We start from the raw sequence: 14,119 nt of genomic DNA on the forward strand, positions 1-14,119 counted from the left end.
ATAAGGAATTTATATCTATTGAATGTCTATGTATATTTAAGAAGCCTATAAGAAAAAACAAAGTAGGTTTAGTTAGTGTTTGGGGCTCTCAAAATGCATTTTCTTTCTGTTACTTAGGTTTCAGTAAAATGATCATACTCCACTGTCATTTCTCCATTGTTATTTGAAGGATTTACAAGCACCCCAATCCTGGTTGGGGGCTTGGATCTGGTTCTTAAGTAGAATGAGAGAGCACCTCCTATTGGGCAAAGCTGGCCATTCCTGTGCGTTTTGTGTTTGTCATTGATTTTGTGGTTATGCCCTACATTCTTCTCCAGCTGTGTTTGGTTAGATGTGTGAGGGTCTTTTAACATGAGGACTGCTTTCAAAGGACTCCAGGGCAGCCTTGAGTATGAGGAAAGAACCCCTAGAACCCTCCTCCTCACACCTATAAGGGACAGGGTTGGTGGGATCTAACTGCCACAGGAAGTAGCCTGAGGAAGTGGGGCACCAGAGGAAAACAATCACTGCATTCACACACACACACACACACACACACACACACACACACACACACACACACACACACACACACACAATCACTGGAATGCATATTTGGCCAAGCCTTTGTCTCTGGCCCCCAACAATGCAATCTTCTGTTTGTTCTTTTTGGCAGCAAAATAAACGAGTTTATCATTGCTGAGGATGACCTTGTGTTTGGGGGGCCTGGGGGAGGAAAGGCAGCTGCCGGCTAACTCTTACAGCAGGACACACACCCCCAGCATCACGAGGAGATGATAGAAAACACCTGTGAACAAGAGTGGGTAGGAGACAGCGCTGAGAAACAGTCACACAAGGTCAAGGACAAGTCTACCAGTGGAAGCCACAACAACTGTCAACCCAAATAGGTTTCCATGATACTACAACATTTTGTACATAATCATTTCTGTTCCCCAAGAAATGGAGATCCCATGGTTCACTTTGATTAGGCCAAAAAAATCTGGTGGATAAATCCAGGTTGTGGAGTTCTGATGAATAAGCCCTTGATGACACATTTTACTACCAGGCTTTGGCTTTAGAACTTCCTTTCAATTGGAGTTGCTTTATGTGTATGTGTGTGTGTGTGTGTGTGTGTAACAAGGCTTGAACTCAGAGCCATACACTCTCACTATTTTGCTCAAGGCTGGTGCTTTACCACTTGAATCACACCTCTCCCTCAAGCATTTTGCTAGTTAATTGGAGAGAAGAGTCTCATTGACTTTTCTGCGTGGGCTGGCTTCCAACCTTAATCCTCACATCTCAGCCTCCTGAATAGGTAGGATTACATGGGTGAGCCACTGGTGCCCCTGCTGTTTTACAAGATTTTCATGTAGTGATAGGAGCAAAGTGTGAATTGATGAATCAATGGGACTGTATTATCCCTTCTCCTTGTGTAGTTAATTCCCTGTATTCTCCCTTCTCCTTGTGTAGTTAATTTCCTCACTGATTCCAGTGAGACCTGTATCTTAGCTGAAGTGGTTCTTCCTCTTCAGTGCTTCCCCGGCTGGCGACTAAATCATGTCCCCTATGTCTCTCGTACAGACTGGTTTACCTCGTATACACTAGGAAGGTCAGTAATCTTGCTCTGTGCCTTTAGCTGTAATTAAGTAATCCAAACAACACCATGCATGATGGGGTAATTATTAGTTCATGTCAGAAGAAACAGAAGTACTAAGAGGTAAAGGCATTGCCCAAGGTCACTTAGTTAATGAGGGACTCAAATATTTGTTGACGGAACAGATCATGGAAAATCATGTTCTTCCAACATAGGAAACCAAGTAAAAGCCCCTGTTGCTGGCTTCTCTGAGGTTTGGGGGTGTAGGGTCTAGTACCGCTTCATCCAGGCAAACCCCAGCTCCTCCTACGAGCTGGATGGAGAAAGACTTTTTCACCTCTGTCTCCCCCATCACCCATAGAGTTGCACTTTAAAGTATAAATGTTCAGGGGTGTATGTGTGTGTGTGTGTGTGTGTGTGTGTGTGTGTGTGTGTGTGTGTGTGTGTGTGTGTGTTGAACTTCCTTATTCAAGGCTGGTACTTGAGCCACAGCTCTACTTCCAACTTTTGGGTGGTTAATCGGAGGTAAGAGTCTCATGAACTTTCCTGCCCAAGCTGGCCCAAGAACCTTGTTCTTCAGATCTCAGCTTCCTGAATAGCTAGGATAACAGATGTGAGCCACCAGCACCCAGCTACATGTTCAATTCTTCTTTTTTTTTTTGTCGGTCTTGGGGTTTGAACTCTGGGTCTGGGCGCTGTCCCTCAGCTCTTCAGCTCAAGGCTAGCACCCTACCACTTGAGTCACAGTGCCACTTCCAGCTTTTTTCTATTTATGTGGTGCTGAGGAATTGAACCCAGGGCCTCATGCATGCGAGGCAAGTATCCTACCACTGAGCCACCTTCCAGCTCACATGTTCAGTTCTTAAAGGAGCCAAAGTAATCTTTGAAACACCCATCTGCTTTATACAAACATTACCCCATGACATTTTCCAGAAGTTTCCTTGTTTCTTACCTGAGAGGCTATAGAGACTCGAAAATCCCCTGCCTAGAGTGAATAGAGAGAATGTAGGTTTAAGAAAAGATCAGGGAGGGAGAAATTTCAGCGTTATGTTTCCAAAAAAACAAGCCTGAGTCCCACTCCTGGATAAATCACGATCTTCCATTGCCTTTAGAACACATTTTGGACTAGCATTTAGTGATGTTTTTGTGCATACTCTTTTCTTCCTGGCTGTCTAAGGCAAGAGTCAATAAACTTCTGAGAGGACCAGATAATAAACATTTTCAGTTTTGCAGACCATGTAGAAATTGTTTCTTTTCTTTTTTTCTTAAAATTTTTTTTATGTAAGTACTACAGCTTAAACTCAGTCCTGGGCACTCATTATTCCTTAGTGGTTTTGCTCATGGTTGGTGCTTTACCACTTGAACCACAGTTCCATTTCTGGCTTTGTTGTGGTTAATTGGAGATATCAACCTAGTGGATTTTTTTCCCTGTCCAGGCTGGTTTTGAACCACAATTCTCAAACCTCAGCCTCCTGAATAGCTAGGATCACCGGCGTGAGTCACTGGCATCTAGCTAGCAAGTCTTTTTCTTAAGCTAATGTCTATGTAGCTCAGGCAGAATTCTTAACCTTCCAGGCTGGCACAGCCACACAGCCTCTATGGCTATGAATCCACACTGTTCTGCAGCAGTATGCTGGTAGCTATGGACAATACCTCCTACATGAACACAAGTCTCAGTGTTCTAATAAAACTTTATAGGCACTAAAATAAAAATTTTGTATCATTTTTTTGGGGGGGGGTCTGGTTGTGCGGCCTGAACTCTGGGCCTGGGCACTATCCCTCAGCTCTTCAGCTCAAGGCTAGCGCTCTACCACTTGAGCCACAGAGCCACTTCTGGCTTTTTTCTTTTTGCTTATGTGGTGCTGAGGAATCGAACCCAGGGCCTCATGCATGCAAGGCAAGTGCTCTACCACTGAGCCAACTTCCCAGCCCAAATTTTGTATCATTTTTATGTGTCATGAAATAGTTTTAGTTTGGAACCACATAAAGGTCTAAAAATAAACCTTTCTTAGCTTGCAGGCCCTCAGGAGGCAGCCTGGGACTGGGCCATGGTTTGGTCACTAGACTTCACGGTACAGTTATTAAAGTCCTCTGTGTCCCCACAGGTCAGGTGTACCCTTAGAACACATCATCCTGCAGGTCATGGTAAAGGTTTTTAACAACTGTCTTTCATCAGACCTAGACTGAATCCACCAACTACCCCTTAACAGTAATCTTCCCCTTGGTGTCTGCTGTCTCTCTCCTTGCAAGACAGTAAGTTCCTTGAGGACCTGGGCGGTGGGGGGGGGGGGGGGGGGGGAGGAAGAGTAGTGTTCCTTAAATCTTTAATGCCCATCCCAGGCAGGCAGTGTTGCCTGCATAATAAAGGCTTATTGACTTACCCTTGACATTCTTAGAGCACATCTTGTCTATTATCGTGCACTGCATGTTCTATTTGGTAGCTCAGTACCTCTTCCTTTCTTGGATGGGCTGGGGTCATTTGGATTTCAAATGTAGAGAGAAGCTTTCAGGGTCACCCACAAACCCCACCTCCTTGGGATGGCATGAGCTGCCCCCTCTACTCTCACTAGGAGACACAGAGCAGGTGAAGGCTGTGTCCACAGGCACACCTGGTTTGGCAATTCAGTCAAAACGCTCAGACCAGCACTGCATGTGGACACAGTCCAGAATGCATGTGACTACTGGGGATGGGGGGGGGGGGGGCTTACTCCGCAGGGACAGCTCCACCACCAGGACGCCCCCTGTCCGGTCTCGAAGCAGGCGCTTCCGTTTGTCACAGGTCTGGAGAGGGCGAGAGAGAAGATGAGAAATGAACAGAGCTTTACCTTGATGGGTGGGGGGTTTACATAAATGCCTTTTGATGGGAGAAAGGCTTTCACGTACAGCCATTCTCATCTCAGGTACTTGAGAAGCAATCAGTTGCAAAGTCTATTCTGCCTGCCTCATTTCTTCTTTTTATATAGTGTTGTTATTTATCCTCCCATCAACTGTACAATATTTCTCTCCTTATTTTTCTGATCTTGCACCCTTTGCCTCCTTTCCCTTTCTCTATCTGTTCTCAGCATAAACCAGCTTCTTGCCAAATGAGTCACCTTCTCTCTGTCGGTTCCTATAGGCTGTGGGGGCTGGAGACGAACGGAACCTCCAAGCCCTCGGTCCAATCTTGACAACAATTTGGAACTCGGTCCTTTTAAGCCTCTAGAGCAGTTTCCTTAAACTCAGTCAACACCAGACTCATCCGATGGTTAGAAGCATAGATTTCTGGCTCTCTCTCTCTCATTGTTCAATCAGCTTTGACCCAGAATTTGGGCAGAACTTTCTAGTGTCCTGTCAAGACTAAATATGCCCAACATTTTGAGTTTTTTGCCAGACCTTGAATTCAAACCTCTTCAAAGCATTTTGAGGTCTGTTTCAAAGCATTTTCTTGGGCTTCATTTTGGCTTCCATGGATGTTTAAGAATGGCAGAGCCATAAGTACTTATTATCATGGTGGAAAGATGAGCAAACCAGGCCCAGCAGGGTGGGGAACACACACCAGACTGGGCAGGTTGGTAGTGGCAGGATGGATATGCCTGGAGCTTCTGCTCCTGTAGCCAGGCCCTTTTCTCCAGGAAGTTCCTCTATGCACACTTGTATTGGCCAGGCTACAACTTCCCAGCTCAAATCCCAGCTCTAATATGCTCCTTCGAGAGAGAGGTGGCTCACCACCGGGCAGGAGAGCTTCTCACTGTCGCAGATGAATGTCTCACAGTGCAACCAAACCTTCGAGAGCTTGGGGATATTCTGGAACCGGAAAGCATTGAACTGGAAGGTTGCCCTGTGATCCTTCCCATTCTCATGTACCAAGACTGTTTCGTCGGTGGGACAGCTAGAACACACAGGGAAAAAGGAGGACATGTCACACTGGGGAATTCCAGCAAGGGTTTGGAGGCAAATCTCTCCATAGCAGCTCTCCCCCAATTTTGAGTGCAGCTCCTCCCCTTTCTGAAACACTTTGATGGGCTTGAGCTTTATACTTTTGAGGTCCCGTTGAGGGGCTATGAGGTGAGTGTGTCTTCATTCTATAGACAAGGTACGATAGAAGGGAAATGACTTAGGAATGGCCACACACTTCCTAAAAAAGTGAGACTCTTGAGCCTAAGCTGGGGGCATGGCTCAAGTGATAGAAAGCCTACCTGCTAAGTACAAGGCCCCCAGTTCAAATTCTAGCACCTTCAAAACAAAGCAGAATAAAGTAAAAGTGAAATCTTGCCAGGCATGGTGGTGCAAATATGTCATCTCAGCACTGAGGAGGTGAAGCGGAGGCCCAGCAGTTCCAGGCAAGTCTGGGCTACATAGTGAGTTCAATGCCAGACTGAACTGTCTCAAAAACTAAAAAAAAAAATCCCAAAGCTCTCCTCAGGAGTGGCATATTGAGATGCCCAATTTTGAGAGAAGTGTCTCACAATACTGTCATAGAACTCTAAACTCAGGTCAGACCTGACATGGGTTTCTGTGTGTGGTATGAAGTTTGTCATGAAAATTTATACTCTGTCATTTAAGTTATACGCATATACTTAACAGATGTAGTAGAAATGCGGCTGTATTTTTCATATAAACATAGAAAAGCAACATCTGTCATCTAAATGTGTCCTCAGCGGCATGAGGCTGGACCCGAGCGATGTCACCTCTGAGAGTTCACTAGTGAAGCGAGAGGCAAGTGTTGCCTTTGTATCTGGACCAAGGGTCAGAGCTACTTCTATTTGGGGTGCCTGCGTGGTGATGGAGTGGCAGGTCACTTTACAAGTTATGAAACAAGGCTTCTGGTAGGAGTGTTTGGTTAGTAAACCTGAGATCCTTATATGAACCCATCTTAAAATAGCTCTTTTCAGCCTGAGTGGCCCGAGTAAGGTGTCAGCCAGTGGAAACTAATGTAAACAGAGCTTCAGGGAGGTGGGGGTGGGGGACAGAATGGGGTGATGAAGGGGAGAAGGAGGCAGATAGTGGGCAAGCCTAGATGCCTTGGCACTGCGGCTGCTCTTGGCACCAGCTGTTTTACCTGCCCCTCAGTGACAGCTCCCTCCCACTGGCTGTTCTACCTGCCCCTCAGTGACAGCTCCCTCCCACTGGCTGTTCTACCTGCCCCTCAGTGACAGCTCCCTCCCACTGGCTGTTCTACCTGCCCCTCAGTGACAGCTCCCTCCCACTGGCTGTTCTACCTGCCCCTCAGTGACAGCTCCCTCCCACTGGCAGCTGCCTGCTGGGAGGCCTTCACACCCTGCACACAGGTCTCCTTCTACAATAGATTATTCTTTGAGATAGGTGGATGGGTGTGCTGTTACAGGTACACCGACATGGACAGGAAACCCCCTGCTAATCTATCGACTGTAATCTCCCCAACAACTCTGGTTTCTCTCCAAAAGGGCTCCAGTGTCTCCTCTCAAGCTATCCTAAGCCAGAGCAAAAGAGACCCGGGCATGCCTGGCTGGCTGCCCAGTAGTGACTCTGACAGGTACCTACCCCTTGTTGATCAGCTGCCACTGCAAGGGGTACATGAAGTCAGCAGAGGGTGTGGCCCAGCAGCTGTTCAAGACCACTTTAAATCTGGAAACAAAGCACATTGGCATTGCCATGAGGCATAGACTTGTTTCTAGAACAATCTTGCAATTTAAACAGTCTCTTGGCTTGCCTTTTTCTCCTCCTACCCCATATATAAAAATATAGTCATAGAGGAAGTATACTTACCTAACACTCAACCCTTTGGCTTCTACTCCTGCAAAGAGATCCGAACCAATTTCAGATGTCTCCAGAACAAAGGGAGCTTCTTTCTTGGTGGAGAACTTGGCATTCTTTAGAAGGAAATAGACAGTAGGCATTATGACTTTGCAGACTGAGCAGTTAGGTCTGGTAGGAGCAGATGAATAGAGATGGGGAGGGATTGGAGCCAACTCCAAAGGACAAGCACATAAGACCCCGGAGGCTCCTCCAGAGCCTGAGAAGCTGTACCTCTTAGGATGCTGGCAGTATCACAGAAGGAGTGATATATCCTGTATACTAGATCCACTGGTCATAGTGACACCAGTACTATGTTTTATGGATGCCAACAAAATTTGGATGTGAGCTAGTGGTGAAAGAAAACTACCCCAAAGTTCATATCCTAGGATACATTCCTAGAGTCTTCTAGAATCTTCCAGAGTGAGGTACTGCTTACCCACATGTGCTTCATATTGATCCAACAGGGTCTCGAATATAACACTTTCACTTTGGGCTCCACTGTTTTTAATAGGGGTACTGACCAAATGGGACTGTACTCAGAAAAGAATGACTAGGATGGTGAATGAGCAATAATGAGAAGATTTAGCTTGAAGAAGATGAGAGATATTTGAAAGGCTATCCACAGTATAACCAATTATACAGTCATATTTCAGGAGACAGAGCTGTGAGAGATGAGCAAGAGCTCAGGATGTTGGGTTTCATTTGCTGATCTAAAATGGAAGGCTCAACTCACTATGGTCTTGTCTCTGGAAGAGGCCATGAGGCCAGCCCTGAGCAATATTACAGAAGGGTTCTGGAATTTGAGTGTGAAGGCCAAGGCTGGTGACCTATGAGTTGTGTTCTGACTCTGGGAGTCTGTGATTTTTGTCCTCAGTTGCTGAGTTTGTTCCATCCCAGGATTTGTCTGTTTCTTTTGTCTAAGAGGAATAGACAGTACTGCTTCGACTGAATAAATCAACCTTAATTCCATTTGTATTCAACCCTATGAAGGCAACGATCCTAGGGGCCCTTGGAGCTCCATGTCGAATAGGGTCAGGCTCTATAGTCATGGGAATAGTTATGGTCTTGGACACTGAGTTAGTGCCAGGCAATGTGCTAATTGCTTCTTAAAGATTATTTCAGATAACCCTCATAACAAGGCCAAGAGTCAAGTGCTATTAAGTTCCTGTTTTACAAATGTAGAGATGGAGACAGAGAGGTTAATTAACTTGTGCGAGGTCACACAACTTGTAAACAGCAGAATCAGCATTCATGGCATGGCCTATTTTCTCAACCACAAGTGCCAGACTCTTTCTTTTATTTTGGAGTGGGAGTCAAAATAACTTTTCACTGGGAATACCAACTATGAGTTCTTGGCAAAAGTGAGTGGGGAGTAGAGAGAAGAGAGAGGAAGAGAGAGAAAGAGAGAAAGCATGCTGAGTAGAATGAGTGCTATTTGGGGAGGGGAGCAGCAATTGGGGTTCTCAGAAGCCTAAGCAATTAGCAGTTGTATTTGGTTTCATTGTACTATGTAGGGCACGGCTCTGTTTCTAGTAATTTGATGGAAATATATTCAGGGGGAAGTTGTTGCTTCAGAAACACACAAGAATGCTCTCAGGGAAGAAAAAGGAAGAAAAAAATACCAACCTCCTGGCTTGGGCATAAGAAAGGGAGTCTGCAAAAGGAATGCTGATTAGTACTTTGTACAAAGTACAAATGTCTGTACAAAGGTAGTCGAATCTTTTTCTCAGTTCACCTGTCCTGAGGGGTTTTGGAGGGCCCTGGGAGAGGGAGTAACTTGATTTCTCCAGCAGTCAGGGAATTATGCTGGTCTGTCTCTACAGGCTGGAGCCCACTAAGGAACATGACCCAGGCATATGCACACATGCCTCTCCATTTCTTTTTCTCTCCATTTCTCCCCTCCACCCCTCGTTCAGGTTTGATATGTATGGCAATCACACTACTATGGTGGATGACGAGAGATGGTTAAAAAAAAAAAAGAGTTCTTGGTATCCCTGTTGCCTACTGTTGTAAACCTTCATAGGATCACGTCTATAATTGTATCTGGTTACAATAACAATTATTTACTTCTGATGGACTTGGTAGTAAATAGAATCTGTCATTAGGACATTCCCAAGGAGGTTGTTCACGAATGGAAGCCCTATTTTTTTTTTCTTTTTTGCTAGACATTCTTCTGCAGGGGCTGTAGCTGTTTTGACATCTTTTCTTTGCCCTGGTAACACATACTACATTAGTCCCTGAGCATAATTGAGGGATTGCATGAGATTCCTTTTCTCAAGTGCTATCCACTAGTGGTATGTGGCCAGGGGCAGATCTAAGGACAGATGACCTTGAAACTTTTAGGGAGCCTTCTTTTGCACAGTCAAAATTTCAAATCCAGATTTAGTCACAGAGCCTTAAAAGGGACACTGACATAAAGGCTTTGTGCCCTTCACCGGAAAGAAATCACAGATACTACGTTTAGGAGACACCACAGTTAGACCCGATGCACCTCCAAGTGCCTGCATCGTATTGGACACATCTTTTTCTTCTCTGGATTCCAGATCCTTATCTGGGTTGGTTTAGGATTCTCCTGTCACTCGGGGCTGAGTTCCGCCAGGCCAATAGCTTCCAGGCATAGGTAAAGCAAGTTCAAAGTTGATGGAGTTCCAGGTAGGAAAGCATTTTCCCTTGTGAAATGAACCGGTTGGATGCTTTGCTGCTCTGCTCTCTGATGATGTCTGCCATGATGTCTTCCAGCTCTAATATCACACACAAAGGTTTGTATTTCTGCCTCTAGCTAGCTGGGACGGTATCTATGCTCTCTCTCTCTCTCTCTCTCTCTCTCTCTCTCTTTCTCTCTCTCTCTCTCTCTCTCTCTCTCTCTCTCTCTCTCTCTCTCTCTCTCTCTCTCTCTCTCTCCTCTCCCTCTTTCTCACCACTTTTAAATGGGAAAGCAGCTGGGCTAATAGCCTTTGCATATTTAATGTCTCTGGAGCAATGGGCCAAAGTGTGCCTTTAATTCTAATGTCAACATAGGCAATGGGCCCAAACTAGACAATGAGGAAACCCACTTACTTAAAGGCTTCAGAGACCAAAGAACTAGGAATAGAGGCCGCCCTTAAGTTTTCTCCACAGCTCTGTCCCAATCAGAAAGCTCAAAGCTCTGTGCTATTTTTTTTTTTTAAGAACTAGGTCCTCTGTGTAAATAACTTTCTGCAGTGCAGTAGCTCGTAACATAAACTAGTTTCGATGAAGAGTTAGATACAGGGTGTCCTGATGCCTGTCTACTGACTCTGCATTAATTGTCTCATCTGTGAAATGGCCTTATACTTGTGTGACACCTTTTAGCTCTTCTATCTGGTCTCTGGATCTGTGTGTCTGTTCCATGAAGTCCACAAAGAAAGCTAAAGCTAAAGCCAAAGCCTGAGTCTAGAATTAAGTCTCTGCAAAGTGCTTGGGGTGGAGAGAATGAACCCCGAGGAAGCATCCTGTCCCCTGGGGAGGCCACAGGTGACAAAGATTGTCTGGACTTACAGTGTAGAAGTTGAGAGACAATTGACTTTCAAATGTGCCCAGGCTCCCGTTCTTCACATGAACAGTAGCCACTCTGAAAAGGGGAGAGAATTTTGCATAAGGACTGAAACATGCCTGATTGACAGGGACTGCAGCACCCACCCGGCAGCCAGCCCTCTAGGCCACAGAGTGGCTTACCTCTGGTCAAAGGCAGCCTGGTTCACCAGGTAGGTGGAGTGGTATGTGCAGGAGAAGGAGTAGTTCACCGGCTGGTTCTTTACAATCACCGTGCTGTCATTGGATACGATGTGACTGTAGAAGTGGTAGATGGGGGGTTTGTACTGGAGGAAGGAAGAAGGCAGTTAGGCCCTGTGTCCCACAGCAGGAATGAGAGTTCTGAGAAAAGTGGGTGAAGATGGTTCAGACAAAAACCTAATAAATGGGCATGAGTATTTAGCAGGGACACAGAATCCACTCTGTCTGAGGGTGAATTGATATATATATATACATACATGTATGTATATATATATATGCATACATGTATATATTTTTTTTTTGGTTGGTCATGGGGTTTGAACTCTGGGCCTGTGCACTGTCCCTCAGCTCTTCAGCTCAAGGCTAGCACTCTACCACTTGAGCCACAGCGCCACTTCCAGTTTTCTGGTGGTTTATTGGAGATAAGAGTCTCATGGACTTTGCTGTCCAGGTTGGCTTCGAACCATGATCCTCAGATCTCAGCCTCCTGAGAACCTAGGATGACAGGTATGGGCCACTGGCACCTGGCTGTTGATAATTTTTGTAAAGAATTCTTGAGTCACTTCAACTAAAAGTGTTTAACGTAATCTAGAGCAATGTGGTATATTGAAAAATAATTCATATATCTGTTGGGCTACTGGCCAAAACACTGGCTCCAAAACTTCTAGTTCTCGGGCTGGGAAGGTGGCTCAGTGGTAGAGCGCTTGCCTTGTATGCCTGAGGCCCTGGGTTCGATTCCTCAGCACCACATAAGCAAAAAGAAAAAAGCCGGAAGTGGCGCTGTGGCTCAAGTGGTAGAGCGCTAGCCTTGAGCTGAAGAGCTGAGGGACAGCGCTCAGGCCCAGAGTTCAGGCCCCATGACCGGACCCCCCCCCAATAAAAACACACCCCCAAAACTTCTAGTTCTCAACATTAATGTTTTAGATTAATATCTTCACCCATCTTCTCAGGCCAGAATAGTACTGTCTAGTTCTTTGCTTTTTCCTGTTCCCAACTATAGATATTATTACTTCAATTCTTGCTTCTGACATGCCGACTGGAAACATCCACTTGAGAAGTAATCGGGCTGAGACCACAGAGAGGATTTGTATTTCCTTCCATGGAGATATACTCAAAAATGGAAAGCTTTGTTTTCCACCACTTATCCTGACATATCTCTGGACCCTTGTGGACATTAGAAAGAGGAGTTGGACTTAGAAGTTCTTTGTGCTCATCCTCTGAGACCCATGGATGTAAAATCTTCTGGCAGTCAAGACAGTAGGAATACTGGGCCACATCATGAGTCAAGAAGACCTAACCTCTCTCTTTGACTATATCCCTATTGGTCATGTAGCCTTGAACTCGTGACTAAATGGAAGCCTCAGACTTCTCTGTCATGTAATTGTACTAACCAAGAAAAAAAAATAAGTGCTTTCCTATTAGTTCCATGCTTCCCTGTCCTGTGTCCTGTCCTAGCTCCAGCAAGCCCCAAACAGTCATCTAAACTAGTAGAAGAGGCAATTTTAGGTCCTACCAACTTCTCAGGAAATTAGTCCGTTCTGTATCTTCCCTAGGGTGATCCAAACTTCTCATTGGTGGGCTCAATTACCTTATCCTAAACAACCTGAACCTGTGTGGCTTTGCCTTACCTCGGACTGGGTTCCACAATAAGACTTGTTCTTAGGTGATAAATCTGGGATGACAAATTGGTAGTAGCCACCTTCATGGACTCCGTTGTAACACAGCCCCCCAAGGGCCAGCTGATGCACTTCCCATCCATAGGGGCACTCGGGGATTTTGGTGATGATGGTTTTGGGATAACAAAACACAAGAATGACATCTGCAAGAACACATCTATGGTTGGAATCAGATATGCTCATCATGTCAGTCTACTGAAAGAACTAAGGGTTCCAGCCACACTTGCTCACGCACAGAGCAGTTGGTTAAAAGTGGTTTTCCACTATTCTTCACTGGCTAGGATTTGTGCTCTCAAAACATAAGCTACTGAAATTCCACTTTTATAGTGTATGCTATATCTATTTAGTGATTGCTGTAAGTAATATATAAATATATGTTTGGGGCTGACACTGGGGCTTAGTGGTAGAGCCCTTGCCTAGCATGCATGATGCCCTGGGTTTGATTCCTCAACACCACATAAACAGAAAAAGCCAGAAGTAGCACTGTGGCTCAAGTGGTAGAGTGCTAGCCTTGAGCAAAAGAAGCTTAAAAAAGTGCCCAGGCCCTGAGTTCAAGCCTCAGGACTTGTAAAAAAACCAAACAAACAAAATATACATATATATTAGAAGTGGTGCATTAACATTTTCACTCTATATTAAGTACTATATGAAACTACAGATTGGAATGTGTGTGTATGCATGTGTGTGTCCTATAAAAAATGAATAAGCATATAAATTTAACATTTAAGACCCCCCCCCCCAATTCACATACAATATTGTAAAACAATGTTTATGGCACTGGACAGAAATTCAATATCTGAACAGAGAAAGGAGAAGATGTTATATGTACAGGGAGAGAGGGAAATTTTAAAAAAATGTTTAAATCCAATACATGTTTGAATGGCCTTGGGAACTTAGGTACTTCTACTTGATGGCATTTTTGCATTTTCTTAACAAAGACAATAAGATCCTCTCTGTTCACTACAAAGGGAAGATTCTAGAAATGTTCCTTTCTAGGAAAACAGTGTGGCACCAGGGCATACCTGCTTTGTTTGGCGTGCAGGATCTCGCCAGGGCTTCTGTACAGATGGCCAACAAGACAAAGGCCCTTACCAGCATTGCTTCTGGGAACCAGGTTTTTGTCAGGCCACCAAACCAAACAGGCCAAAATGCTTGCATTCTTCCCGGGCCGGAGACTCGATCATTCTAGGTCAGAAATATGAGTGAAAAGTTAAAATCAAGGATAAGAACAAACCAGCACATACATTCTCATGGGGGAGGGGGCGTTTCCAAGGGAGATCAGCAATGCTATTGAGGGACTCCTACCACCGAAGCCTCAAAGACAGACAATTTGCTCATGTTCCCAACTGCTTCATTCTCTCTGGAT

General features: G+C 45.1%; 1 protein-coding gene across 1 annotated transcript; it reads right to left on the reverse strand.

The window, feature by feature from the left end:
* Window positions 1-737: 737 nt before the first annotated feature.
* Window positions 738-13,851, reverse strand: Tectb (tectorin beta). Its single transcript, XM_042689639.1, has 10 exons — window positions 13,776-13,851; window positions 12,706-12,896; window positions 11,021-11,163; window positions 10,844-10,916; window positions 7,298-7,401; window positions 7,073-7,156; window positions 5,279-5,441; window positions 4,282-4,354; window positions 2,526-2,558; window positions 738-787 (listed from the first exon to the last, which is right to left on the reverse strand). Exons 1-10 carry the CDS (start codon window positions 13,849-13,851, stop codon window positions 738-740), a joined length of 990 nt encoding a protein of 329 aa, XP_042545573.1.
* Window positions 13,852-14,119: the final 268 nt, after the last annotated feature.

This window comes from Dipodomys spectabilis, unplaced genomic scaffold, assembly GCF_019054845.1.
Source record: "Dipodomys spectabilis isolate Male_0828 unplaced genomic scaffold, ASM1905484v1 ptg000125l, whole genome shotgun sequence".
Taxonomy (NCBI): Eukaryota; Metazoa; Chordata; class Mammalia; order Rodentia; family Heteromyidae; genus Dipodomys; species Dipodomys spectabilis.